This window comes from Dipodomys merriami, unplaced genomic scaffold, assembly GCF_024711535.1.
Source record: "Dipodomys merriami isolate MVZ:Mamm:240054 unplaced genomic scaffold, mDipMer1.0.p SCAF_409, whole genome shotgun sequence".
Lineage (NCBI taxonomy): Eukaryota > Metazoa > Chordata > Mammalia > Rodentia > Heteromyidae > Dipodomys > Dipodomys merriami.
The window spans coordinates 144,490-171,234 of NW_027205704.1; the positions used below are offsets into that span (position 1 = coordinate 144,490).

At 56.9% G+C, this 26,745-nt stretch overlaps 1 protein-coding gene across 2 annotated transcripts; it reads left to right on the forward strand.

Moving 5' to 3' along the window:
* The first annotated feature begins 5,481 nt into the window (after nucleotides 1-5,481).
* Nucleotides 5,482-26,329, forward strand: LOC138806816 (serine/threonine-protein kinase MRCK gamma). Of its 2 annotated transcripts, none has more exons than XM_069992167.1 (37): nucleotides 5,482-5,779; nucleotides 8,174-8,265; nucleotides 8,358-8,441; nucleotides 9,062-9,157; nucleotides 9,398-9,546; nucleotides 11,326-11,419; nucleotides 11,644-11,844; nucleotides 11,968-12,216; nucleotides 13,070-13,149; nucleotides 13,733-13,815; nucleotides 13,904-13,984; nucleotides 14,212-14,318; nucleotides 14,410-14,589; nucleotides 15,027-15,119; nucleotides 15,228-15,349; nucleotides 15,458-15,524; nucleotides 15,730-15,836; nucleotides 15,933-16,047; nucleotides 16,199-16,347; nucleotides 16,426-16,514; nucleotides 16,746-16,798; nucleotides 16,883-16,981; nucleotides 17,073-17,132; nucleotides 17,495-17,600; nucleotides 18,123-18,256; nucleotides 18,344-18,483; nucleotides 18,570-18,651; nucleotides 19,175-19,391; nucleotides 20,112-20,174; nucleotides 20,285-20,884; nucleotides 22,072-22,169; nucleotides 22,251-22,335; nucleotides 22,488-22,608; nucleotides 22,740-22,857; nucleotides 23,059-23,182; nucleotides 23,313-23,401; nucleotides 25,227-26,329. In XM_069992167.1, exons 1-37 carry the CDS (start codon nucleotides 5,620-5,622, stop codon nucleotides 25,281-25,283), a joined length of 4,644 nt encoding a protein of 1,547 aa, XP_069848268.1. In that variant the 5' UTR covers nucleotides 5,482-5,619; the 3' UTR covers nucleotides 25,284-26,329. The 2 variants fall into 2 exon arrangements, with proteins under 2 accessions (XP_069848268.1, XP_069848269.1); XM_069992168.1 differs by having other exon boundaries at nucleotides 23,316-23,401.
* Nucleotides 26,330-26,745: the final 416 nt, after the last annotated feature.

The window sequence follows — 26,745 nt, forward strand, 5'->3', positions numbered from 1 at the left end:
ACTGGCAAAAAATAAAAAAGGAGTTCCAACGCTCTCCATGGGGGGAGGGGCTGCACCTGAGCTTACCGACATCACCACAGCTGCCCCGAGAGCTTGAGCTGTCAGAGCGCCGGACAGCAGGGCCAAGGAGCCTCCATAGAATGTGGGGAAAGCAGCAAGGCTAGACTGCCTTCAGCAGGGGGCTCGACCTGTGGGACCCGGAGATACACTGTCCACTGAGCACCCATCCTTCAGTGGGGTGAGCCCCAGATGCTGCCCAGGAAGTGCCCTTTGAGCAAGAGGTGCGCAGGCAGCTGGTTTGGGTTGAGGTCCTCTTTGACTTTGATAAGGCTAGCAGAGGTAGATAATGGTGGCTGCCCACCTGGCCAGCTAAGCCCCACCCCAAGCCTTCCCCGCACCAAAAGACTCCTTTCACCTGTCCCAGAGGCCTAGCATAAGAAGCCTTTGGGGCACCTCACAGCTTAGGTCCGGGAGGTAAAGGAGTCAGCTCTGTTGTTGGGCCCCACACAGTAGTAGTTTGGTGTGGGGCGGTTCCTGGAACAGCCTGAAGCCAATACATCCACCCCAGGCCTCTGTTTTTATCCCAGTGGGTCAGAGGACTTGCCAAGGCCAGTCGGCTGGTCAGAGGAGAGCTGGCCACACTCCTCTTGCTTGCCACCTTCAAAGACTCCAGCTTAGGGCCTGGGCATGTAGCTCAGTGACACAGGACTTGCCTAATGCACCAGGCCCTGGGTTTAGTGCCCAAAACAAGAAGGAGGAGGAGGAGGAAGAGGAGGAGGAATCTCACCTAGTGGCTCATGTCTGTAATCCTAGTTATTCAGGAGGCTGAGATTTGAGGATCACAATTCAAAGCCAGCCTGGGCAGGAAAGTCTCAGACTCTGAGACTTTTTTTTTTTTTGGGGGGGGGGGGTCTGGTCGTGGGGCCTGAACTCTGGGCCTGGGCGCTGTCCCTCAGCTCTTCAGCTCAAGACTAGCACTCTACCACTTGAGCCACAGTACCACTTCCGGAGTTTTTCTTTTTGCTTATGTGGTGCTGAGGAATCGAACCCAGGGCCTCATGCATGCAAAGCAAGCGCTCTACCACTGAGCCACCTTCCCAGCCCGTCTCTGAGACTCTTATCTCCAATTAACCATCAAAATGCTGTAAGTAGAATGGAGGTGTGGCTGAACTGGTAGAGCATCTTCCTTGAGTGAAAAACCTGAGCCTTCCTGCCCAGGTTCTGAATTCAAGCCTCAGTACTGGCAAACACCGCCCCCCCACCTTTGTCATGCTCTGGGGTCTACCCAGGACTTTTTCCTCCTGCTCCTGTTTCCTTAAGCCCCAGAAACTTCTAGCAGAGCCTCCAGGACATCCACCTTCAATGGCTTCCTTTGCTGAGCATTCAGGGGTGACTAGTCAGAAAAGGGGGGTAAGAGGTGGGGTACAGAGAGCACAATTGCTCCACCCAGCACCCAGAACAAAGAGAGGGTGCCCTCCCTTCCCTGAAGCAGCTCAGAGACCGGGTGGCGCCCGGGGCTGGAGTGACCTGGGTGGAGATTGAGGGGCTGGGCCCGGTTTCCTGTGCTCCCCAGAGGGACAGATGATTTCAAAAGCACCTGGGCTGCTGCTGAGCTGAGTGGCTGAGGGAGCCCGCGGAGAGCCGCAGCAGCACAGGGAGGTTTTTGGAAGAAAACTTGGATGATAAAAACATATGTCCACCCAGTTGGAGCTCTGGACATTTTTTTTTGGGGGGGGAGTCAGTTATGGGGCTTGAACTCTGGGCCTGGGCGCTGTCCCTCAGCTCTTCAGCTCAAGGCAAGTGCATTTGAGCCACAGCGCCACTTCCAGTTTACTGGTGGTTCATTGGAGATTAGAGTCACCTGGACTCTTCCTGCCCAGGCTGACTTTGAACCGTGATCCTCAGCTCTCAGCCTCCGGAGTAGCTAGGATTACAGGCGTGAGCGAGCCACCAGTACCCCACATAGAGCTCCACTTTTTGTGTGTAGTTCTAGTCGAGCACCAGCCTTGATTTAAAAAAAAACAACAACAACAACAGCATGCACGCCCTGAGTCCAAGCCCCAGTACTGGCAAAAAATAAATTCAACAGGCGCTGGAGCAGTGCTACATACCTCCACACACGGCCCCCAGTCTTCCTAGAGAGAAAGGTGGAAGAGCTAGTGATGGCCACACTGTGTGCTTATTGGTGTTGTTTCCCAGCCAGAGCTGCTTCCAGGCTGGGGCTGGCAAACTGCTAGCCAGTCAGTCACCCACTGAAGGCTGAGTCTCTGGATCTTGGGGAGAGGAGCTCTGACCTAGGTCTGAGCTGTAGACATTACGGACCCCAAGCCCACCTTGCATCTAGGCCCCCTTCCAGCTCCAGAGGGGAGGAAACCCGGTCCCTGCCTGTTACTTGCTCCGGGCTCTCAGTCACTTCCTGCTCCAGCACCTTCCTGCTCTCCGCTCCTCTCCTGAGCCCTCTCTGCCTTTTTCCACTAGGCTTGGCACATTTGACAACTTCCTTCACAGAAGCCTATACCAAGTCTACTGTGGTCTTGTCCCCTGTCCCCAGCCCCTGGGTGCCACATGGTACCATTCTGTTACCAGGCATCGGCCTAGGCCAGGAGCGCAGGGTGAAAGGCAGGTGGAGGCTGTGGCAAGAGCAAAGGGGCTGGCACTATGCCACCTCCCAAGCTTCAGTGTATTAATCTATGAAGGGAGGGAATAATAACTCTCCTGGCAGAGCTCTTGTGGAGATAAGACATCTGAAGCCACTTTGAAATGCCAAGAAGCACAGAAAAACGCAAGGGTGTCATCATCATGGCCTCTTGCCCAGGGCTGGTGCCAGCACCTCCCTCCCAAAGGGGCTTGGGAGGTGAAGTGGGGGCTGCATATAGCAGATCCCTCCTGCAGATCTGGGTAAGCCTCTGGGAGGCAGGGCGGCCTTGAAAGGAGGACACTATGGGAAGAGGGTAAAGCTTAGACTGGCTGGTGTCCACTGACGCTGCTGAGCTGGGAGCTGAGCTCTAAGGGGAGCTGAGCTCTAGGCCTGGAGGCCTGGCTAGCTCATGACTAGAGAATACAGCTGCTAAGACAACGTGAGACTATGCCTAGGAGCTGACACTCACTGTCAGGGCTGGAAGCCTGGCCACGTAGGGCTGAAAAAAGTCAGTCAGAGTACATCTTTTGTGTATGTTGGTATTGGGGCTTGAACTCTGGGCTTGGACACTGTTCCTGAGCTTTTTCACTCAAGGCTGGCACCCTGCCACTTGAGCCACAGCTCTACTTACAGCTTTTTGCTGGTTAATTGGAAATAAGTCTTGATGTTTTTTTCTGCTCTAGCTGGCTTAGAATTGTGATCCTCAGATCTCCGTCTCCTAAGTATCTAGATAACAGATGTGAGCCACTGGCACCTGGCAGAGTCCACTTTTAAGGACCTTCTGACAACAGAGCTGCAAACGAATAGAAGCCCGAACCTCTTTTACAGACAAGGACACCGAAACTTGCAAAAATGACAAGAACAAATGCAGGGGCTGGGAGTGTGGCTTAGTGGTAGAGTGTTTGCCTAGCATGCATGAAGTCCTGGGTTCGATTCCTCAGTACCACATACACAGAAAAAACCCGAAGTGGCGCTGTGGCTCAAATGGTAGTGCTAGCCTTGAGCAAAAGAAGCTCAGGGACAGTGCCCAGGCCCTGAGTTCAAGCCCCTAAGTACCAGCACATATACACACACAAAAAACAACCCCCTCCCCCCTAACAAAACCCACTAATTCAGGACCAAAAGGAACAGAGTGCCTGAGAGGCAAGGAGTTCCTAATGCCAGTTCTGTCTTCATTCAGCTCTAGGCCTCTGACTCAGTTTCCCCTCTACAAAGTGTGAGGACAGTCTGATGGAGGTTGGACTTTACTGAGAATTCAGTATTGAGAGGTTAAGGGACCTGAGTCCTCACCCGTTGGCTCTTGACTTCTGACCCCTGGAGCAGGGAGGGGGTGGGAGTTGAAGGCCAGGGTATGTAAAGGGGCAGTACAAGAGAGACCCATCTTCTGCCTAGGACCACTGCCCCCTAGTTTTCCAAAAAGGAAGTGCGCCTCTGCCAGGTACCTGCCCCTCTTTCTGGTCTCTGGCGCCCCCCTGTGGTTCCTTCTTGCCCTCCTATGGATGGCAGTTACCCCAGGTCTCCACTAAGAAAGGCCCAAGAAGCCCTCAGGTGAGAGCCTGGAGGGCGACTTGTAACCTTCCAAACTCCTGCGCTCGCCCTCCCTGAACATGAACACCAGTTGGCAGTGTTGAGAACTCTCAGATCTGAGTTTGAATCCTGGCTCTTGTTCTCGGCTGACAGAGGAGAAACATCCCTGATTCCCCATTTCAGGTTTGTGGGCCCTCTGGGCCAGGGTCTCCGCTATCGGGGGAGATCTGTCCTTCTGAGAACCACCCTCGATTGCTGCCCGGAGGTGCCCAGCTCCGCTTTGCAATCCTTCAGCGTGGCTTTTCTCACCCCGGGGAACCTGACCCTGGTCCCTGGCCAGGAACTCCAAGACCACTGTCGGGTCTTTTAATGAGAGAATGCTGTCTGAAGCCATTAAAACGCCCCTCCTTTGATCTCTCCTTTTGGATGTTCTCACAGTTCCGCGGCGTCGGATCCAGCCCGGCGTCGAGTCCAGTCCAGCTGCACACAGCTGGGCAGAAATCAGAAATATCACTGGACGGAGCCAGTCCCTCCCCTCCCCTCCCCCTGCCTCTCTCGCCCTCCACATTCCAGGTCGGGGCCCCGCAGGCCCTGATCCCGCTGAAAACCTTTCGAATGTCTGCACCCCCTCCTAGGGTCTGGCTGAGGGTCCCCTCCCTCCCCGCTTCAGTTCCCCTGGGTCCTCAGTATGCCCCTCTGCTAGGTGGGTGTGCCCATCCTACCCCACCTGTCTCCAGGGTAGCTACAGCGAAGCAAAAAGTGAGACCGATCATAAACTTTTTGGGGGGAGGGGAAGGGAGGGGGAGGAAGGCGTGTTGCCAAGCCCGGCGGGCGGACCCCGGAAGGGGAGAACTACAAATCCCATCCGGCTCTGGGGCCCGGGCCGGCCCCAGCCCCCTCTCCCTGGGCCACAAGAAGAGGCGGCCGCGGGGACGCGAGGGGAGTTGTAGTTGCCCTACCTAGATCAGACCAGGTGAGAGTCCAGGCCTGGCTGAGCCCGGGACGCGCACGGATTTGGAGGGGGGAGGTCTTTCGCGACCCCAAGGGCTCCCCCCTCCCCTTCCACCCGGGCTCGTCCCGCCCCACCCAGGAGTTACTCTTCGCGGCCCGCCCCGCCACTTCCTGGCCGGAGTCGGCCCCGCCTCCGCGCGCCTCCGCCCGCCCACCTCCACCCTCAGCCGAGGCTCCCATTGGCCGGCGCGCACCTGCCCGTCCGTCTAGGGGCGGGGCAGAGGGCGGGACGCGGCGCCCAGGTGAGGGCGCGCAGGCGGCGGCGGAGGAAGGTGACAGCGGGGAGGGCGGGAGGGTGGGGGGAAACCGCGCTGACGAAGCTGAGGAACCACGGACGGGCGGACGGACGGACGTGAGGACGGACCGACCGACCGACCGACGATCGACAGGCGGGAATGTGGACGACCTGGCTCTAGCCCGGGCGCAGGGCTCCAGCCGCAGCCATGGAGCAGCGGCTTCGCGCGCTGGAGCAGCTGGTGCGGGGCGAGGCCGGCGGCGGCCCGGGACTCGACGGCCTCCTGGATCTGCTGCTGGGGCTGCACCACGAACTCAGCAGCGCCCCCCTGCGCCGGGATCGCAACGTGGCGCAGTTTCTGAGCTGGGGTGAGTAGCCGGGACAGCTAGGGGAGTGGGGCCTGCGGGAACCCTGCGCGACCCACTCCACGCCCTCCCACAGGGACGCACACCCCGGGGACGCCCCTCGAAGGCAAACCCCCAGCTGGCTCTGGCACGTGCCACCGGACCCCTGTGCACACTCACCTGCACTCCTCACTCTCACAGCCTCGTTCCCTCTGCCAACCCCGCATCCAGTACACAACACACCACTCGCGTACACAGACACCAACTTACTCCCTGTTGTAAACCCTGTCTACCCCTGTACACATCCCCTGCCACATCACACGCAGGATTTTTCCGTCACACCTCATACCCCAGGCAGAACACACAACCACGCACGCAGATGTGCACCTCCCACAAACACAAACTTTCTTACTCTCCTTCGTTCCTTATGGATTCGGTAAAGGGGCCCAAGGAGCCCCCACAGCTCTGCCAAACACACCGATACGTGGGTTTGGACATTTGCAGACACTCCCCAACGTCCTGTACACAAGTCTGCCACAGCCTGGACTGAAGCTGGTCCCCCAGGGCTGGGGCAGGGGGCCTGACTGGAGATGGGTCTTCACCCCTTCCTGGTTGACTCATTGGAATCACTGGGAGTGGCTGTCTAGGGTGACCCTGAACCCCGTGTGGGCACAGGCGCCAGCACAAGGGTTCCCTGGTCAACACCTGGCAGGGCCGAGGGGGGAGGGCATGGGGATCAGGCCTGAAGGGTGGGGTGAGCTGGGATGTTTGCCCAGTGGGCAACTAGCGTTCCTGGCGCTCCAGAGCTATGGGCAGGCACAAGGCTCAGCCTGGCACCGTTGGGGGCCTGCCCTTCCTCCCTGCCACTTGTATCTGGGGGGAGGGCAGTTAGAGAGTTCCTGTTGCCTGCCTGTTTCCCCGAAAGTTTCGAATGTTTTGTGTGTGTCTGTTGTGTGATGACTGTTGTCATCACCCACCCACCCAGCCCGTGACACCCACGCCCACATGTGTGTGTGTGTTTGGACACACGCATGTTCTGTTCCTCCCTGCCTGCCTCCGGCACCTCTGCCTGGGACCCCAGCATAGGGGCCCATCTGTTGACATCTCCCGAGGTAACTCGAAGGGCGTGACTCACTCCTCTTGCCCCAACTTGTCCTTGCTCCTGCCCAGAGCCCCCATCCCCCCTGGCCAGGCAGCGGGGAGTGGGCATCTTGTCTAAAGCATTTGGGTCCTCCTACGTCTGGGTCCTGGGCTTTGACCCATGTGGCTGGTGGGTCGCCAGTCTGGCCTTGGCTCCCCCTTGAAGCCTGTGCCTGGCTGTTCCTCCCCAGCTCCATGGGCAGACTTGGGAAAGAGACAATTAATTTCTGTAATGAGGTTTCCACACCGCCCCCGCTGCGGGGGCTCTGCCTGATAAACCTGTGGAGCAGCTCTCTGTCCCACCCACAGGCCCGCCCAGCTGGCAAGGAGTTTACCTCCTGGCAGGGGGAAACTGAGGCAAGGCAGCAGACCACAGTTGCTCCCAATGCAAACTGGGCATTCCTGCCTACCTCAGCTCCCAAGACCCACTCTGTCCCCCTGGCCTGTGGCTACTCTAGACCTGGGGAGGGGCTGGGAGGGGCTGGAGAGGCCCTTTGTCCAGGAAGGGCCAGGCAAAAGCCCCATCCAGAGAAGAAGGCAGGGCTGAGCGGCAGAACTCTCAGCCCTGCAGGGAATCCTGAGTGCTCACACCTTCAGGTGCTGCTGGCATTGGCCACCAGGGAAAGGTTTTCTGGCCCTGTTTCTTGAGTCTTGTGAGTACCTGGGCAGACTGGTATCTGTGCCTCCAGACCCAGGGGGCCCTATTTAGGGAGCGCAGAGCCTGTCTCCCCAGAGCCCTGCAGAGTTGCTCTTCTCCCTGCCTTCTGGGCTGCCCCAAGCCTTACCTCCAGCCAGGATCCTCGGTGTCTTTGGGGTCCCCAGACCCAGGCCCACAACTCCTAAATGGCAGAGAAGCCTCTCTGGGGACAAGGAATGTCACCCGTCCAGTTCCCCAAGACAGGCCCCGGCCTGGCCCTGTTAGGGGCCTAGAGCTGTGAGCTACAGGTGGGAAAGGTATCCTCAGGGTGGCCTGGCCAGCCAGGCCCAGGCCCCAGGATGTCGAGGTCCCATCATCCTCTGGGCTAGAAGCCTCCTAGAGACTGGGGAGCCAGGGAGAGCTGGGTGATTCCAGGTGATCCTGAGCTAGGACCCTTAACTTCTGTGAGTCCTGATCATGGCTGAACAGGTTCCAGCTCCTATCAGCCCCTTGGCTGGGCTGTCCCTGGGGACATCCCTGCCCTGAACTCCTGGAGTCACAGCTCCTGCTTTTCCAAGGAGAGGTTGCTGGGACCCTCCTAAGTGTATACACTGAACCCCACTCTGTCCCCTTCCCAACAGCCAGTCCCTTTGTAACAAAAGTAAAGGAGCTACGTCTGCAGAGAGATGACTTTGAGATCTTGAAGGTGATTGGCCGTGGGGCCTTTGGAGAGGTGAGCAAAGTGTCTGGGGTGGGGAGGGGGCAGCGGGAAGAGGGGGTTTTTGCCTGGCCTGGCCTGACCACAGTTCCTTCCTGTGGCCTCAGGTTGCTGTGGTGAGACAGAGGGACAGTGGGCAGATTTTTGCCATGAAAATGCTGCACAAGTGGGAGATGCTGAAGAGGGCGGAGGTCAGTGTGGGACTCAATCTGGTGGGTCTTGGGCACCCTGCAATGGGCACAGAGGGTATGTGCTGCCAGCCAGACCTGTGGGGATGCCCAGGGGAAGTAGTGGCATAGGGGACCTGGGCAGGCATAAGATGCCATCTCAACATTCACCCAGCTCTTATTCCTTCCTTGGAACAAACCTTTTTTTTGGGGGGTGGGGGCTTGAACTCTGGGCTTGGGCACTTGTTCCTGAGCTCTTCATCTCAAGGCTAGTGCTCTACCACTTGAGCCACAACACCACTTCCAGTTTTCTGAGTGGTTTATTGGAGATAACAGTCTCAAGGACTTTCCTGCCTGGGTGAGCTTTGAACCATGATCCTCAGATCTCAGCAAGCATAAGCCACCAGTGCCCGGCTAGAACAAACTTTCCTAAGAGCAAATGGAGTTGTTCCCATTTTCTCAATGGAAACACTGAGGCTCAGAACCGTGAAACATGGGCTCATCCAAGGCCAAGCCAGGGTGGTACAGAGTTATACCCTTAATCAAAGCATCTAGGCCTATGAGTCCTACTCCATCTTGTTTGGAGGAGTTGGGGTTCCTAGGCTCTGACCCCATTCCACCCCTGCTCCCCAAACCTGTTGCAGACAGCCTGTTTCCGGGAGGAGCGGGACGTTCTGGTGAAGGGGAACGGCCACTGGGTGACGGCTCTGCACTATGCCTTCCAAGATGAAGAGTACTTGGTGAGGAGAGTGGAGGTGGGGCTAGGCACTGGCCTAGGGACAGAGGAGGCCTTCACAGGGAGGGGCTCTGAGTCCAGCCCGGACCTGGAGCTTCTGGACCCGGAGCCTCCTGTCTATGCCCCAGCTGGGAGCTGTCTGGAGATAACAACCCTGTCTTGCCAGAATCCTACGGGTCTGGTGTGAGGTGGACAGGTGCCCCTTCTCCCAGAGTGATCCCTAACCCTACTCACTGCCCTCTAGTACCTGGTGATGGACTACTACGCTGGAGGGGACCTCCTCACACTGCTGAGCCGCTTTGAGGACCGCCTCCCACCCGACCTGGCCCAATTCTACCTGGCTGAGATGGTGCTGGCCATCCACTCCCTGCACCAGCTGGGCTATGTCCACAGGTGGGGTGCCCATCCCCCTGCCGGACAGCCCTGGCTACTCCTCAGGGAATGCATGGTGTTTTCTGTACACTTGCCTTGTGCCCAGCTCCCTTGCCACGTGGGGTACTTCCTTTGATTCTCCCTCCCAAAGCCCTGTGTGGTGAGGGCCACCAGTGGTCCCATTTTACAGTTGAGGTCAGAGATAAGCCTGGCTAAGTTGGCTCAAGATGATCCAGCTAGGGCTGGGAAGGGGGCTCAGTGGTAGAGCGCTTGCCTTGCATGCATGAGGCCCTGGGTTCGATTCCTCAGCACCACATAAGCAAAAAGAAAAAAGCCAGAAGTGGCACTGTGGCTCAAGTGGTAGAGTGCCAGCCTTGAGCTGAAGAGCTGAGGGACACACCCAGGCCCAGAGTTCAGGCCCCACGACCGGACCTAAAAACAAAACAAAACAAAACAAAAAAGATGACCCAGCTATGGGGCTGGGAAGGTAGCTCCGTGGTAGAGTGTTTGCCTTGCATACATGGGGCCCTGGGTTCGATTCCTCAGCACCACATAAGCCGAAAAAGCCAGAAGTGGCACCGTGGCTCAAGTGGTAGAGTGCTAGCCTTGAGCTAAATTGCTGAGGGACAGTGCCCAGCCCCAGAGTTCAGGCCTCGCAACTGAAAAGAAAAAAAAGACGACCCAGCTAGCAGGTGGCTGAGCTATAGTCTTCACAAAACCAGTCTGACTAGCCGGGCGCTAGTGGCTCACGCCTGTAATCCTAGCTACTCAGGAGGCTGAGATCTGAGGATCGCGGTTCAAAGCCAGCCTGGGCAGGAGAGACCGTGAGACTCCTATCTCCAATAAACCACCAGAAAACCGGAAGTGGCGCTGTAGCTCAAGTGGTAGAGCGCTCGCCTTGAGCTGAAGAGCTGAGGGACAGCGCCCAGGCCCAAAGTTCAAGCCCCACGACCGACAAAAAAAAAAAAAACCAGTCTGACTTTCTTTGGGAGGGTGGGGGTGGTTCTGAGGTTCGAACTGGGGACCTTGAACTTGTTAGGCCTGATTGCTCAGCAAGCATTGCTCTTACAACTTAAGCCCTGCCTCCAGCCTGACTTTTCACTGGCTTTTGTGCAGATAGAGTCTAGCAGACTTTTCTACACAAGCTCTCTTCAAAGTCCTCTGGATCTCAGCCTATTGAATAGCCAGGATTATACTTGTGAGCCACTGACTCTTTCTCCTGGCTACTAATCACTAACTTCCACACTCACGTGCATGTACTCACAAGAACACCTGTGAAGCCAGATGCTGGTAGCTCACACTTGTAATCCTAGCTACTCGGGAGGCTGAGATCTGAACTTCTCAGTTTGAAGCCAGCCACCCCAGAAAAGTCCATGAGACTCCTGGGGCTTGGACTCAGGGCCTGGGCACTGTCTCTGAGCTCCTTTTGCTAAGGCTAGCACTCTACCTCTTGAGCCACAGTGCCATTTCCAGCTTTAACTGTCTATGGGGTACTGAGGAATGGAACCCAGGGCATAATGCATGCTAGGCAAGCACTCTTACTACTAAGCTACATTCTGAGCCCTCATAAGACTCTTATCTCTAATTAATCACAGAAAAAGCTAAAAGTGGAGTTGTGGCTCAAGCGGTATAGTACTAGCTTTGAACAAAAGATGTTCAGGGACAGCACCTAGGCCCAGAGTTCAAGCCCCAAGACCAGTAAAAAAAAAAAAACATGTATAAGCATTCATGTGCCATTGCACATCTACCTAAACTCACATCCAGACACAGACTGAACACCTCTCTCGTTGCCTCCCCCAGGGATGTCAAGCCTGACAATGTCCTGCTGGACATGAATGGCCATATCCGCCTGGCCGACTTTGGCTCCTGCCTGCGTCTCAACAACAGTGGCATGGTACGAACCCCACTCACTGTAGGAGCCAGGAACATTAGGTAGATGAGATCCTGGCCTAGTATTAGGATCCCAGGTGGGGGGGTGGGGGGGAGCGAGGGGGGCGGAACTATTGTGGCTTTGCCCCTTGGAAAGTAAGTGCCAGGCTCAGGCCTGGGTCATCACGAGGGGTCAGTAGGCCTAGCAAAACTGGAAGGTGTCATGGCACCTACCTACTACTACTGCAGGTGGATTCATCGATAGCAGTAGGGACACCGGACTACATCTCCCCTGAGATCCTGCAAGCCATGGAGGAGGGCAAGGGTCACTACGGCCCACAGTGTGACTGGTGGTCACTGGGAGTCTGTGCCTACGAGCTGCTCTTTGGAGAAACGCCCTTCTATGCTGAATCCCTGGTGGAAACCTACGGCAAGATCATGAACCATGAGGTCTGGCTGCCAGGCTCTGGGATACCAGTGGGGGCGGACAATGAGACCCTCACATTTTATTAGAGATGCCTATGGGCCAAAGTGGACTCCCATCCTGACCCACCTGACTCTTCTGACCCACAGGACCATCTGCAGTTCCCTTCAGATATGCCTGATGTGCCAGCCAGTGCCAAGGACCTCATCCGCCAGCTGCTGTGCCGCCAGGAGGAGCGGCTGGGCCGCAGCGGGCTGGATGACTTCAGGAACCACCCCTTCTTTGAAGGTGTGGACTGGGAGCGGCTAGCAACCACCACTGCCCCCTACATCCCTGATCTGCGTGGGCCTATGGACACCTCCAACTTCGACGTGGACGACGACACCCTTAACCACCCAGTAAGTGGCATAGCAGAAGGGTGTGCGCTAGCAGGCTGCAGGTACCTCCAGAAGTTCCCTAAAGTGGGGCTGGGAAGGTGGCTCAGTGGTAGAGTGCTTGCCTTGCATGCATGAGGCCCTGGGTTTGATTCCTCAGCACTATACAAGCAGAAAAAGCTAGAAGTGGTGCTGTGGTTCAAGTGGTAGAGTGCTGGCCTTGAGCTTACAAGCTCAGGGACAGTGCCCAGGCCCAGAGTTCAAGCCCCACAACCGAGGAAAGAAAACAAAAACAAAAAGTGAAGTTCTCTAAAGCAGTTACACTGGGCTGCGGTGAGAACTTTGTACCCCAAAGGTCCATGAGAGCTATGATTTATCTGAATTGGTTCACTTGCACTGAAGCGGATTATACCAAGTGAAGGCCCTTTGACCTCAGGTATCATCCTGTTAACCAGAATTCATACGAAGGAGCCTCAGGGAGACCCTGACCTCAAAGATTCATGGGAGTTATAGGCCTTTTTGTGTGTGTGCTGATACTGGGGCTTGAACTTGGGACCTTGTACTTTCAGCTTCCTTGGTCACAGCTGGTGTTCTGCCACTTGAATCATTTCTCTAGTCTGGCATTTTTGTGGTTAACTGGACTTTTCTGCCCAGACTGGCTTTGAACTGCGGTTCTTCAGGTTTCAGACTCCTGTGTAGCTAGGCTGTGGGCAGAAACCACCAGTGCCTGACTTGTGGCACCTCTACCATTCTAGTAGAGGCTGTGTCAAATTTACACTTGAACAGGAAGAAGTTGTCATCTGTGGGAGTCTTCTGTCCTTGAGCCTAAGCTGGAAGCCATGCCTGCTGACTCTGACTCTCCTTCCCTTTTCTGTAGGAGACCCTGCCACCACCCTCCCATGGGGCCTTTTCGGGCCACCACCTGCCATTCGTGGGCTTCACCTATACCTCAGGCAGGTAAGTCTGCTTCTCACATCCCTGCTGCCAGGTTAGGGACATACCCCATACAGATCTTGGGAAAGGGGACCGAAGGGCTTCCAGACCACTGCATGTGACATGTGCTCTGAGCCTCAGTGTCCGGGTCTGGCTGTGGCCATGCTGTGGCATGCGGCTGCCCAGCACTGCAAATGTATTAGACTCATAGTCAGAGGCCTGGAGTGTGAGAGGCCCCTGCTGTTCGAGTCTCATTTTGTGCCTCTGTAAAATAGGCAGGTGGATCAGCATTCATGGGGCCAGCAGGAGCCTGGGCTGCTCCAGATGGAAGGAGCACTCTGGGCAGCCCTCACCAGCAGGAAGAGGCTGTCTTGTTATCTTCATTTTTCTGAGAGAAACTGAGGCTCAGATGAGCTAGATGATGTCCAAGGTCACAGCTTGTGATGGCAGGGGCCTGGAGTCTCCTAAGGGCAGTTTCAGGAGACCGGGGCCTGGGACACGGAACCAGCACACGCTGGGTATCTCTTAGATGAGTGAATGAGTGGATGCAGGAGGGTGGAAGGGGCTTTGGGTTCTGCCAACGTGTATTTCCTCTGTCCTCTCCCAGTCCTGGTCCTGACAGCAGCTTTGAGCCTGTGGCTGCCCCAGAGCGGAAGCAGGGGAAGGTCGAGCTGCGCTGGAAACCTCAAGGTACAGGAACAACGGGATAGGGCTAGGTGTGTGGGCCCAGGTGCTTTACTGCAGACCTGGACACTCACCTATGGGACTGTCCTGTCAGAGGCCCCGCCTGGCCCCTCAGAGCCCCAGGAGCTGGCACAGCTGCAGAAGGAGGTGCAGAGTCTGCGTGAGAGACTAGCAGGTACCCCTTCCCATCTCAACAAACCCGAGGTCCCTGGCTCTTGGAGCTTCTGCTCTGTACCTGCTGTGTGTTCTGAGGGAAGTAACTTAAATGTTCTAAGCCTACCCATGGAAAATGACCTAGGGAGACCACTCAGCTGTAGGGAAGGCTCTGAATCTTGTGCTTGGAGTATTAGATTGAGTTTGGGTTGGTTGGTACATCCGGGTCTCAGTGACTGTTCCCGACAGAGATACTGAGGGACAACAAGGCCTCCTTGTCGCAGACGGACGGGCTTCCGGCTGCCAGCCCCAGCCAAGACAGTGACCTACAGCAGGAGAAGGACCGCCTTCAGCAGGTGAGGCCACATGAGGCAGGTACACGGCCCGGGGCTCTACATCAGTGGCTGATACCCTGATGGGCTTTGTCTTCCTGCCCTGGCTCCCCAGGAGCTGGCTGAGGTGCGGGCAGGGCTACAGGTCCAGACTCGGGAGGTGCGCAGAGCCCAGGGCCGTCAGGAGGAGCTGCTACAGAGGCTTCGGGAGGCCCATGACAGAGAAGCAGCCACAGCCAGCCAGATCGAGGCCCTGTGCTCACAGCTGGAGGAAGCTCAGGATGCACGCAGGGAGGTGGGTGATGAAGGTGGGAAGAGCTGGCTCAAGGATGAGACGGGTGGGGCGGGGCACCGGGAGACCACAGCCTCTTTGTGTGTGTGTCTGTGTGTCTGTGTGAGTCACGGGGCTTGAACTCTGGGCCTGGGCACTGTCCCTGATCTCTTCAACTCAAGGCTAGCACTCTACCACTTGAGCCACAGCCCCATTTCCAGTTTTCTGGTGGTTCATTGGAGATAAGAGTCTCACAGACTTTCCTGCCCAGGCTGGCTTTGAACTGCAATCCTCAGATCTCAGCCTCCTGAGTCGCTAGGATTACAGGTGTGACCCATCGGTGCCAGCCACAGCCTCTTCTTGACCCTCAGTGGCTGGGGAAGCTGTGGGTGCGTGGCGCGGTGGGGCAGAAGGGCTGGGGTGGGCCAGGTCCGCATTAACCTGCCTCGCATCAATGGCAGCTGGAGGGCCAGGTGGCCGCCCTGAGCCAGGAGGTGACACGACTCCAGGGACAATACAAGCAAAGCCTTGAGAAGGAGTCTTTGAGGCCCAAGGTACCAAATTTCATCCCAGGGGTAAGAAGCCCCCTTGGGGTCAGGCCTGTGCCTCAGGGTGGGCCATGGCCGATGAGTCCCTGGCTGACCCCTTTCCACATCCTCAAGACTGTCCACACAGCCTGTGAGACCAACGGCACGGGACCACCGGAAGGGGGATCTCAGGAAGCCCTGCTGAGGCAGGAAGTGGCAGCCCTGAAGGAGCAGCTAGAGCAGGCCTGCAGCCGAGGGTGAGTGGCCAGCAGGAAAGGGGGGGGCGGGGCAGGACAGGGCAGGGCCAGGTTGGGCTGGGAAGCATATCAGTACCTTCTCCTTGGCCTTTTCTTCCCCATGAGCAGCGGGAAGGAGGAGGCTCTGTGCCGGCTGCAGGAAGAGAACCAGCGGCTGAGCCGGGAGCAAGAGCGGGTGAGCCGGGTAGAGGACACATGAGCAAGAGGGCATGTTGGGCGTCTGGCAGGGCGGGTGGGCAGAGCTCTAGGGTCCCTGGTAGTAGACACACTGTCACTGTAGCAGATGAGGAGGGACCGTGTTCGGTGAGGCTCACAGGGGTGGAGGGAGCTGCGGGGAGGCTGCGAGGGTCCCCAGAACTCACCTTCTGCCTGGCCTCCAGCTGGTGGAAGAGCTGGAGCAGGAGCTTCAGAGCAAGCGGCGTCTGGAGGGTGAGAGACGGGAGACGGAGAGCAACTGGGAGGCTCAGATCGCAGACATCCTCAATTGGTGGGTGTCACCAGGGCTGAGCCTTTGGGGGTGGGCATAGTGGGGGCCTGGATAGGGCTGGGCCCAGCCCATGACGCAGAGCCCCATCCCATTCAGGGTGAATGATGAGAAGGTCTCCAGGGGCTACTTGCAGGCCCTGGCCACCAAGATGGCTGAGGAGCTGGAGTCCTTGCGGAATGTGGGCACCCAGACACTCCCCACGCGGCCCATGGTAAGCCTCCGGGTCGCGGTGAGGGTGGCAGCGCATTGGGCCTGGCCAGATGGCATGGACAGTTGCCTGCTTTGGGGGGGAAGAAATTTCTGAGGCAGTGTGTGGGGGGGGGTCCAGCAGGTGCCTTACTGGGGTATCCCTTGGCCACCAGGACCACCAGTGGAAGGCCCGGCGGCTGCAGAAGATGGAGGCCTCGGCCAGGCTGGAACTGCAGTCAGCACTGGAGGCTGAGATCCGCGCCAAGCAGGGTCTGCAGGAGCGTCTGACACAGGTGCAGGAGGCCCAGCTGCAGGCAGAACGGTGAGGACAGGGATTGGGCTCTGGGGGGGCCAGAGCCACGGACAAGGCCAATGGGGAACCATTATCTCCTTACTGCAGACGCCTGCAGGAGGCTGAGAAGCAGAGCCAGGCCCTGCAGCAGGAGGTGGCTGAGCTGCGTGAGGAGCTGCGGGCCCGTGGGCCAGGGGGTGAGTGCTCCCTGTGCCATCTCCCTGCACCAACTCCCTGCTGGGGGGGGGGGGGGGGTCCTGTGACTGTTGTCCTAGATGCTGCTGCTTACCCTAGGACCCCACTGGGCCAGTCCCCCAGCCATGGTCACCCCTCCCCTCTTACAGAGATGAGAACTGAGGCCCCCACTGGCCCCTGGTTTCTCAGTGCACGGACCCCCACCTCCAATGACACATGCCCTTTCTCTGCAGACACCAAGACCTCAGGCTCCCTCATTCCCTTCCTGTCCTTCTGGAACACAGAGGTAAGAACCCGCTAGTGGAGAGGAATCCTGGAGGAAGGCACTGGGGCAGGGTGGGGTTGGACTTTGTCCCTTGCCCATCTCCAGAAGGACTCTGCCAAGGACGCTGGCATCTCAGGAGAGGCCCCACGGCCTGGAACGGAGCCAGAGTTGAGGCCCGAGGGCCGCCGCAGCCTGCGTATGGGGGTGAGGATGGGGGAATGCACAGGGAACTGGACCACACCCCGCTCGAACTGTGCCCTTCTCATTGTTCACCGCCACCCCTCTACCCCTGCAGGCTGTGTTCCCCAGAGCTCCTGCCGCTACCACCACCCCTGCAGAAGGTCCTCCTGCTAAGGTTAGTGCCTACAGGGGCACAGTGGGGTAGGGCACCAAGCTAGCCACTCAGCAGAACTCCTGTGTGCTGGATTTTTCTGCCCTTCCCCCCCTTCCCCCGGGGGTGAGGGGGAATGGAGCATCATCTCTAGCAGACCCCATTTAGTGTGATAATTGTATCTGCAAGTGTTTCTATGTGTTTGGGGTACTGGGGATTGAGCCCAGGGCCTTCCTTGCCCTGGCATTGAATTTGACTCACTGGGGCTCCAAGTCAGCGCCATACCTGATTCAACCCTTTGTTGGCCTGGCTGCTCTGGGATGGGGCACAGACCCTGCCCTGGGAGGCCATGGCAGTCGTGGGTGATGGTATACTGCCCTCCACAGCCTGGCTCACATACACTGCGTCCCCGGAGCTTCCCATCACCTACCAAGTGTCTCTGCTGTACCTCGCTGATGCTAGGCCTGGGCCGCCAAGGCCTGGGCTGTGACGGTGAGAACTGCAACTCCCCGCCTTCGCCCCTCCCACCCCACCCTAACCCCCGCCCATGGGCTGGAAAGGTGGCTCAGTGGTAGAGTGCTTGCCTAGCATGCATGAAGCCCCAGGTGCGATTTCTCAGTACCACATACACAGAAGAAAGCCTGAAGTTGGCGCTGTGGCTCAAGTGGTAGCACTAGCCTTGAGCCAAAGAAGCTTAGACACAGTGCCTGGGCCCTGAGTTCAAGCTCTATGACAGACAAAAAAAACAACTCCCCCAAGAGCTCCTGCCTCAGCGCCTGCCCCCCCCACCCCTGCAGTGTGACCCTAACACCCATCCATAGACAGTTCTCCTCAACTCAGGGTTACTGGTCAAATTTCCCACCGCTCAGTCTTCTTTTCTCACTTGATGAGCAATGGGTGATGACAATCCAGGCACCGCTGGCTTCAACGATATGGACCTAGGAAGGCCCAAGTCCCTATCCCAGGCTGCCCTCACCCAGTCTCACCCATCTGATTTCTCTGTTCTCCCCACAGCCTGCGGCTACCTCTGTCACTCAGCCTGTGCCCCCCAGGCCCCACCCTGCCCTGTGCCCCCCGACCTCCTCCGAACAGCCCTAGGGGTGCACCCGGAAACGGGCACCGGAACTGCCTTTGAGGGCTTCCTGTCGGTGAGCTGTGGGTGAGGAGACGAGGAGGACAGATGAGGGTGTCTAGGACGTGTGCACTCCTCCACATCCGCCTCCTCCCCCCAACAGGTGCCACGGCCCTCAGGTGTACGGCGGGGCTGGCAGCGGGTCTACGCCGCCCTGAGTGATTCCCGTCTGCTGCTGTTTGATGCCCCGGACCCTCGGGTCAACCCAGCGAGCGGGGCCCTCCTGCAGGCCTTGGATCTGAGGTGGGTGATGGGGGCAAGGCCTAGTGGTAGAGGAGACATCCGGGTAATCCAGCCCAATCTCAGACATGCTCTGTGACTTTCCCCAGGGATCCCCAGTTCTCAGCCACCCCTGTCCTGGCCTCAGATGTCATCCACGCTCAATCCAGAGACCTGCCACGCATCTTTAGGGTAAGTGCTCTGAGCAGCATGGACCCAACCACCACTCAGCCAGCCCCCTCTCTCCACATGGATGGCTCCACATGGTAGCTGTCATCCTGCAACCTCCCTGAGCTTGCCACTTGGGAATCCAGCCCTGTCCTGCCTGGTTTAAAACTCTTGGATGGCTCCCTGGTGCCCTCAGGGGCTCCTGACTAAGGCCTTGAAGCCCCATGGATCTGAGCTCCTACAGCTTCCCAGAATGCCTTGCACCCACATTTTATCACCTTCTTGGTCCTTCTTTCCCCTTTGCACAGAATCACCAGGCCCCAGCCCCTCCCCTATGGCACTCATCCTGATGAAGGATCCTTACTGTGTTCTTACACAGTCCTTCCCCCATTACGTAGATCATGAGGCTGTGGGATTGCGCATATGGCTTGTCTGCCACCCCAGCATGCAGTCGTGGCTAACAAACACCAGCTAGAAGAGGAAGAGAAGGAGAATGGAAGGCTGGCTCTGGGCCTTCAGCCCCTTAGCCTGGCTTCTTTGTCTACAGGTGACGGCCTCCCAGCTAACAGTGCCCCCCACCACATGCACTGTGCTGCTGCTGGCCGAGAGCGAGGGGGAGCGGGAGCGCTGGCTGCAGGTGCTGGGCGAGCTGCAGAGGCTGCTGCTGGACACTCGGCCCCGGCCGCGGCCCGTGTACACCCTCAAGGAGGCCTACGACAACGGGCTGCCACTGCTACCCCATACTCTGTGCGCCGCCATCATTGGTGAGCCTCACCCCAAAGGAGGTGGTCTGAGCAGGGGGCAGGGAGGGGCTGACCAGGCCAGTCACGAAGATGAAGCCATGAGCTGGGTGCTCAGCCTTTCACAGGAATCCCCTCAGCTGTCTTCCGGGTGGAGCTGTGGGAAGAGCCAGGGGCTAAGGGGGCCTGGCTTCCTGTCACATCATTTCTCTAGGCCTCAGGTTCTGCTCTTTCTGAAAGAATCACAAGGAAATGGAGAGTCCTTGTTCTGGCTGTCTTACTAGTAGCTGGATGACAGGGGCAGCCCCAGAGCCTCCTGGAGCTTCTGAACATGTCTCACATGGATCAACAGATGACATAAGGCCTGAGCAGGACCTACATAAGGACCTACATGAGCCTACAGGCAGCCCCTCAGGGTGGGGCCACAGGACAGGCTGAGCTGGGCCCCGGGAGGATCTAGGAGCCAGCAGAGATAAGGGTGTTTATTGAGCAAGGGGCTCTGCTTGGCTACTCATAGCAACTCTGTGTACATAGGGGAAACTGAGGCTCCAGGAGGTGACCTGATCACCCTGACCCCTGTCACCAAGGTCCTTCCCCAGAAGAGCAGGGTCTAAGCTATGGGAGGAAAGGGGACCAGGGGTGGATCACCACCCCTCCCTGTTACTGCAAGAGAAACTGAGGCTCCAGTCAACAAGGTGGCCCTGGGCCCTCTCTGACCCCTGACCCTCTCCCTCCCTCTATCAGACCAGGAGCGGCTTGCCCTGGGTACCGAGGAGGGGCTCTTTGTGATTCACCTGCACAGCAATGGTACACGCAGGGCTGGAGTTGGGTGGGGGTGGGCAGAGTCAGCCCCAGGGGACCGAAGAGGAGGTGGGCTGCTTCTCACCCACTCTTGCTGTCTCTTACCAACCCTGCAGACATTTTCCAGGTGGGGGACTGCCGGCGGGTACAGCGACTGGCCGTGAGCCCTGCTGCGGGCCTGCTGGTGGTGCTGTGTGGCCGAGGTCCCAGCGTGCGCCTCTTTGCCTTGGCGGAACTGGAGAGTTGTGAAGCGTCGGGTACCAAGATCCCTGAGTCCAGAGGCTGCCAGGTGTTGGCAGCAGGGCGTATCCTGCAGGCCCGGACCGCCGTGCTCTGTGTGGCTGTCAAGCGCCAGGTGCTCTGCTACCAGCTGGGGCCGGGACCAGGGCCCTGGCAGCGGCGCATCCGGGAGCTTCAGGCACCCGCACCTGTCCAGAGCCTGGGGCTGCTGGGTGACCGGCTGTGCGTGGGTGCGGCTGGAACCTTCGCGCTCTACCCGCTGCTCAACGAGGCTGCACCCTTAGCGCTAGGGGCTGGCCTGGTCCCCGAGGAGCTGCCACCATCCCGTGGGGGTCTGGGGGAGGCGCTGGGCGCCGTGGAGCTCAGCCTCAATGAGTTCCTGCTGCTCTTCGCCACGGCCGGAGTCTACGTGGATGGCGCTGGCCGCAAGTCACGCAGCCATGAGCTACTGTGGCCAGTGGCTCCCACGGGCTGGGGTAAGGCTGTTGAAGAGCACATCTGCATTGGGGAATGTACCTGTGGTGCATCAGAGGAAGGCAGAGTCCTGCCCAGATTCTTCTTCTTTTTTTTTTTTTTTTCAGTTGTGGGGCTTGAACTCAGGGCCTGGGCACTGTCCCTGAGCTCAAGACTAGCACTTCCACTTTGAACCACAATGCCACTTCTGGTTTTTGAGTAGTTAATTGAAGATAAGAGTCCCCTGGGGACTTTTCTGCCTGTGGCTTCAAGCCACAATCCTCAGACCTCAGCCTCTTGAGTAGCTAGGATTATAGGCTTGAGCCATCTGTGTCTGGCTTACCCAAACTCTTGAGCTTCACACTGGAGGCTTCGTTGTGTTCTGGGTGGCTGTTTGTGGTTCCTCTTTAGTGCCTTCCTGACTTGACTGGTTAATTGGAGATGAGAGTCTCTCAAATTTGTCCGCCTGGGCTGGACTCAAACCTTGATCCTCAGATCTCAGCCTCTTGAGTAGCAAGAATCACAGGTGTGACCCAGGCTCCCCTGCCCTTTTATTCAGAGCTCTGTCTCAGATCTTATCATTATCTTCATGATGGCTTGGTGTGCAGAGGAGGAGGGGGAGAGGTATGGTTTCTTTATCCACACCTAGCACCAACCTCTAAGCAAGTGCTTAGGAGCTCCGGATGTCTTCAGGAATGAATGAATGAATGAATGAGGCAGGGACAATCTGATACCTTCCTAAGTAACAAGTGTGCTGGGGCAAGACCTGGGAGAGTCAGCCAGAACTTGCTTCCTGAGCCGTGACTCCCATAAGGTGGGGCCTGTGGGCGGGGCTAGCAGAGATGTTCAGCCAAAACTGCCCCAGGCTCTCCCTCTCCAGCTGGAGGACCTTGGCCATAACTTGGCTCTGGGGTTTCCATTCTCTCATCCTTAGGTTAGAGGTGTTAATAGCTCCCACTCAGAGTTGTTGGAGAAGTGAGGGAGAACAAACCCTGGGAGGGTTTGGAGCTGTGTGGGACTCAGAGTGCTCTGCAGTTTGTTTATCTCATCTGTTCTAAGTAGCGTTGGGTGGGGCAACTAGAATCTTCAGAAGGACCTTTGTGCTGTGACAGGACTCAGGGTGTTCCTGCTGGAGCCCTGGAGGAAGTGAGCTCCAGAGGCTCCCTGGCTTGCCAAGAGCGGCACAGAATAGGCAGTGTCTCACCTGCAGGTTACGCAGCCCCCTACCTGACAGTGTTCAGTGAGAACTCCATTGATGTGTTTGATGTGAGGAGAGCGGAATGGGTTCAGACCGTGCCGCTCAAGAAGGTAGAGGCCTGCCCAGACCCCGGGGGCTGCACTGGGGTGGGCTTGAATGGCACCGCCTGACTTCTGCACCTGCTGCTTCAGGTGCGGCCCCTGAATCTAGAGGGCTCCTTGTTCCTCTATGGCACCGAGAAGATCCGCCTGACCTACCTCAGGAACCCATTGGCAGGTAAGGGAGTGCGTGCCAGCCCAAGTGTGTGTGTGTGTGTGTGTGTACATTCAGCTGTGCAGGAGGGGCAGGGGAAGGGTTGACCCTGAGCCCCAGCTCCCTGGGGCTCTGGGGACTTGTGAGCAACCCCTACCTCCCAGGTTTTCTCACAGAGAAGGATGAATTTGACATCCCCGACCTCACTGACAACAGCCGGCGCCAGCTATTCCGCACCAAGAGCAAGCGCCACTTTTTCTTCCGGGTGTCGGATGAGCAGCGACAGCAGCAGCGCAGGTGCCAAAACTGGCTGTGGCCAGGCGGGGCTTTCCAGCCCAGGGGCGGGCCTAACCATTCTGGGGCGGGCATGGAGGGCCAGGAAGGACTGAGCTTTGCTGCCAGGATCCTTACACCTTCTCTACCTTCAGAGAGATGTTAAAGGATCCTTTTGTGCGCTCCAAGCTCATCTCACCGCCCACCAACTTCAACCACCTGGTGCACGTGGGCCCTACTGATGGGAAACCCAGTGCTAAGGACCTGCCCCGGGTGAGTCCTCCAGAGCCAATCACCAGCCTTGTTGATGTTGGCCAATCACAGGCCTCTGTGATTACCCGGATGCTGAGGCCTGTGGCTCATCCCTCTGATAAACCCGAACCGCTGTTCATCCACAGCAGGAAGGCCGGTGGCGTTTTTTTTCCCTAACCTGTTGTGCTTCGAGGTCCCAACCCCTCATCTGTCCCCTGGCAGGCTCCAGAACAGAAGGGAAGAGGGGCCCGCGGCTCCAGCTCCCAGAGGCCGCACAGCTTCTCTGAGACACCACGTCGCCCAGTGTCCATTGGCAATGACGGACTCCCTGGAGACGCAGACCACAGTGAGGCTAGCCCCACACTATCACACACCTCCCCAAAATTCCGCCTTCTTTGGACTTCCCCCCAAATCTGACTCAGGCATTTTGTTGTTGTTGCTCTCCCACCTCCCCCCTTGCCGTCCTGCTCCTGGAGCAGTGAAGAGGAAGCCTTGGACATCACTGTCCAGCGAATCAGTGTCCTGCCCCCAGGGATTGCTGAGCCCTGCTGGGTCCTTGATACAGGTGAGGGGGCGGGGCTTTCCGTGCCCCATTCAAGAAGGAACAGTTGTTTTGCACTGCCTTCACAGGAAGCCAGAGAGAACTAGCTGAACCTATAGGCAAGCAGACTTACCTGCGGGAGTCAGCCTGACCTAGAGAGGACTAAACTCTCCATTCTTCCTGTGCACCCCCAGCAGGGAGGTCAGCCTCCCTGAGTATGTCTCATAAAATGAATGGTTACCCTGAGGCCTGTGTGAGGTGATGATGTTTGTCACAGGGCCTGGCCTGTGGAGGAATGCCCCAATGGGGAACTCTTGGGAGATTGTCTACCATCTATCTGTCTGTCTATCATCTATCTGTCTGTCTGTCTGTCTATCTATCTATCATCTATCTATCTTCTATCATCTATCTATCTATCTATCATCTATCTATCTATCTTGTTTTTTTTTGGTCCAGTCGTGGGGCCTGAACTCTGGGCCTGGGCGCTGTCCCTCAGCTCTTCAGCTCAAGGCTAGCGCTCTACCACTTGAGCCACACCGCCACTTCCGGCTTTTTTTTCTGCTTATGTGGTGCTGAGGAATCGAACCCAGGGCCTTATGCATGCAAGGCAAGCACTCTACCACTGAGCCACCTTCCCAGCCCCTGTCTATTTATCTTGTACTGGCTCAGAGCCTCTTTTTTTTTTTTTTTTTTGCTAGGCAGGCACTCTAGCATTTGAGCCATGCTCCTAGCCCATTTTGCTGAATTTTCAGATAGGATCACATATTTGTGTTTGGGCCAGCCTTATTTTTTTTTTTTTTTTTTTTTGGGTCCGGTCGTGGGTCCTGAACTCTGGGCCTGGGCGCTGTCCCTCAGCTCTTCAGCTCAAGGCTAGCGCTCTACCACTTGAGTCACAGCACCACTTCTGGCTTTTTTTTCTTTTTGCTTATGTGGTGCTGAGGAATCGAACCCACGGCCTCAGGCATGCAAGGCAAGCGCTCTACCACTGAGCCACCTTCCCAGCCCTGGGCCAGCCTTATTAAGCCCTCCATTTTTCTACCTCTGTCTCTTGCCTAGCTGGGATCACAGGTGCATGCCACCATACCCAAATGGCTTGTGGAGATGGAGTCTTGTTAACTTTTTTTCCACAGGCTGTCCTCAAGCCTTAATACTCACAGTCTTCACCTCTGGAATAGTCAGGACTGTAGGCCACTATTTCTCATTTACTTATCTATTCATTTATTTATTTTACTTGCTGGTACTACAGCTTGAACTCAGGGTCTGGGCACTATCCCTTAGATTTTTTCACTCAAGACTTAAGACTCTTACCACTTGAGCCACACCTTCACTTCTGGTTTTTGGTGGTTATTTAGAGATAAGAGTCCCATGAACTTTTCCTGCCCTGGATGATTTTGAACTTTGAACCTCAGCTCTAAGCCTCCTGAGAAACTAGGACTACAGGCCTGAGCCACCCTGGCCTGACTTTTGCTTTGCTACTTCTCTGTCCTCTACTTTATTAACACCTAGGCTGCGCCACCATCGCCTTCAAAGAAGGTGCACACTGTCCATCTGCCCCTTCCTATGGTTTCTTTCTCATTCATTGGAGGGCTCCGTCATTCTGTTGCCTGTTTGTTGAATGATGGTAGTGAAATGGGGTGAATAAGCAGTGGGACTTTGGTTCGTTCAGGGTTGAGTAGGAGTTGTCTAGGTTCTTCCGATGACTCAGCCAACCTCTACCCTGCCTCCCAGCTTCTTCCAGGGCCCTGTCACAGCAGGCGATGGGGTGAGGGGGAAACTCTGGGAAGCATTGGTCTGGGGAGGAAAGAGTTCTCCCTTCTTCCTGCCTGACTTCCTTTTCCTTCTCCCACAGGTCTCAGAGCGGCCTCGAAGCCTCCCACTAGCCCCAGAATCAGATGGTTCCCCTTGATGCCCTCTGGCAGGGCCCACCCCATCCCAGGACAGAAAGACATGAGGGAGCACAGAACTTGAGGGGTGCCATACTCCGGCTGGTCCGGGACACATGGAAACTTGGTGTCAGAGGGTCCTGGGCGCAGCAATGCCTGGAGGCTGGTCTGGGTTCCCTGTCCTCATCCTGCCTTTCCCTTGGCTACCAGCCCCAGCCTGGGCTGGCCGCTGGGAATATAATGGCCCTGGTGCCCAGGGATGATAGTGCCAAAAGTCTTCTTTCCAGTGCCATGCCCTGGGAAGTTTGGAGGAGTCAGGATGAGGAATGGAGGACAGAGTCCCTGGGAGCAGGTCAGGGGTCTTATGTGCACAGTGGCCCCTTGCTTAGGCCAAGGTGGGACATGTCAGGGTCTCTGCTCAGGGTCAGGGTGGAGAGGACAGGGTCTGATTCACAGAAAAGGACAGGCAAGGAGGAAGTAGGATGTAAGTGGAGGTGAGAAAGAGGCAAGCTGGGAGAGAGGAAGTGGAGAACAGGAAGCAGAAGCATGTAATAACTGGAAGGAAACAAGCCATTCAGAGGAGGAGAGATAAGAGAAGATTGATGGAGAAGAGGAGGTGGAGAGATGAAAGGAGAGTTGTGGAAGGAGGGGAACTGGGAGAGAGCCCAGGCCCAGGGACCTTTCCCTGAGCAAGATTTAGTGGAATAGGTAGCAGGACCGGCATTGTTGGCTAATCTGCCCAGGCAGGGACGGGATGGGGAGGGTATTTATAAGGGCTTCTTGGTGGGAGATGGACCCCTAGAAGGGGCCACTTTGGCCCTTTCCAGAAAGGGAGTTCCTTTTTCTTGAAGCTTCAACCAACTGTATTAGGGGAATATAGGGGGCGTTTTATTATTGATCACAGTCTTTATTATTGTTATTATATTACTATTTTTATGAAACCTCTCCCTATGAAAGTCTAGGGGGCAAAATGAGTATTTATCTCTTCAGATGCCACATTTCCCAGGAGGGATAGACCCTGATGCTCTGTGATGCAGCCAGAACCCAATAAAGACAACTTTGTAAGCTGCTGGCCTCCCTGCCTGGGTCTGTCCTACTGGGATTTAGAAAATGGGCTCAAGTCAGGCGCCCCTGGCTCACACCTGTAATCCTAGCTACTCAAGAGGCTGAGATCTGAGGATCACGGTTCAAAACCAGCCCTGGCAGGAAAGGCCGTGAGTCTCTTATCTCCAATAAACCACTAGAAAACCGGAAGTGGCGCTGTGGCTCAAACGGTAGAACGTTCGCCTTGAGCTGAAGAGCTGAGGGACAGCACCCAGGCCCAGAGTTCAAGCCCCACAACCAACCAAAAAAAAAAAATGGGTTCAATTCCTCAGGACCACATACACAGAAAAAGCCAGAAGTGGCGCTGTGGCTCAAGTGGTAGAGCGCTAGCCTTGAGCAAAAGAAGCTCAGGGACAGTGCCCAGGCCCAGAGTTCAAGCCC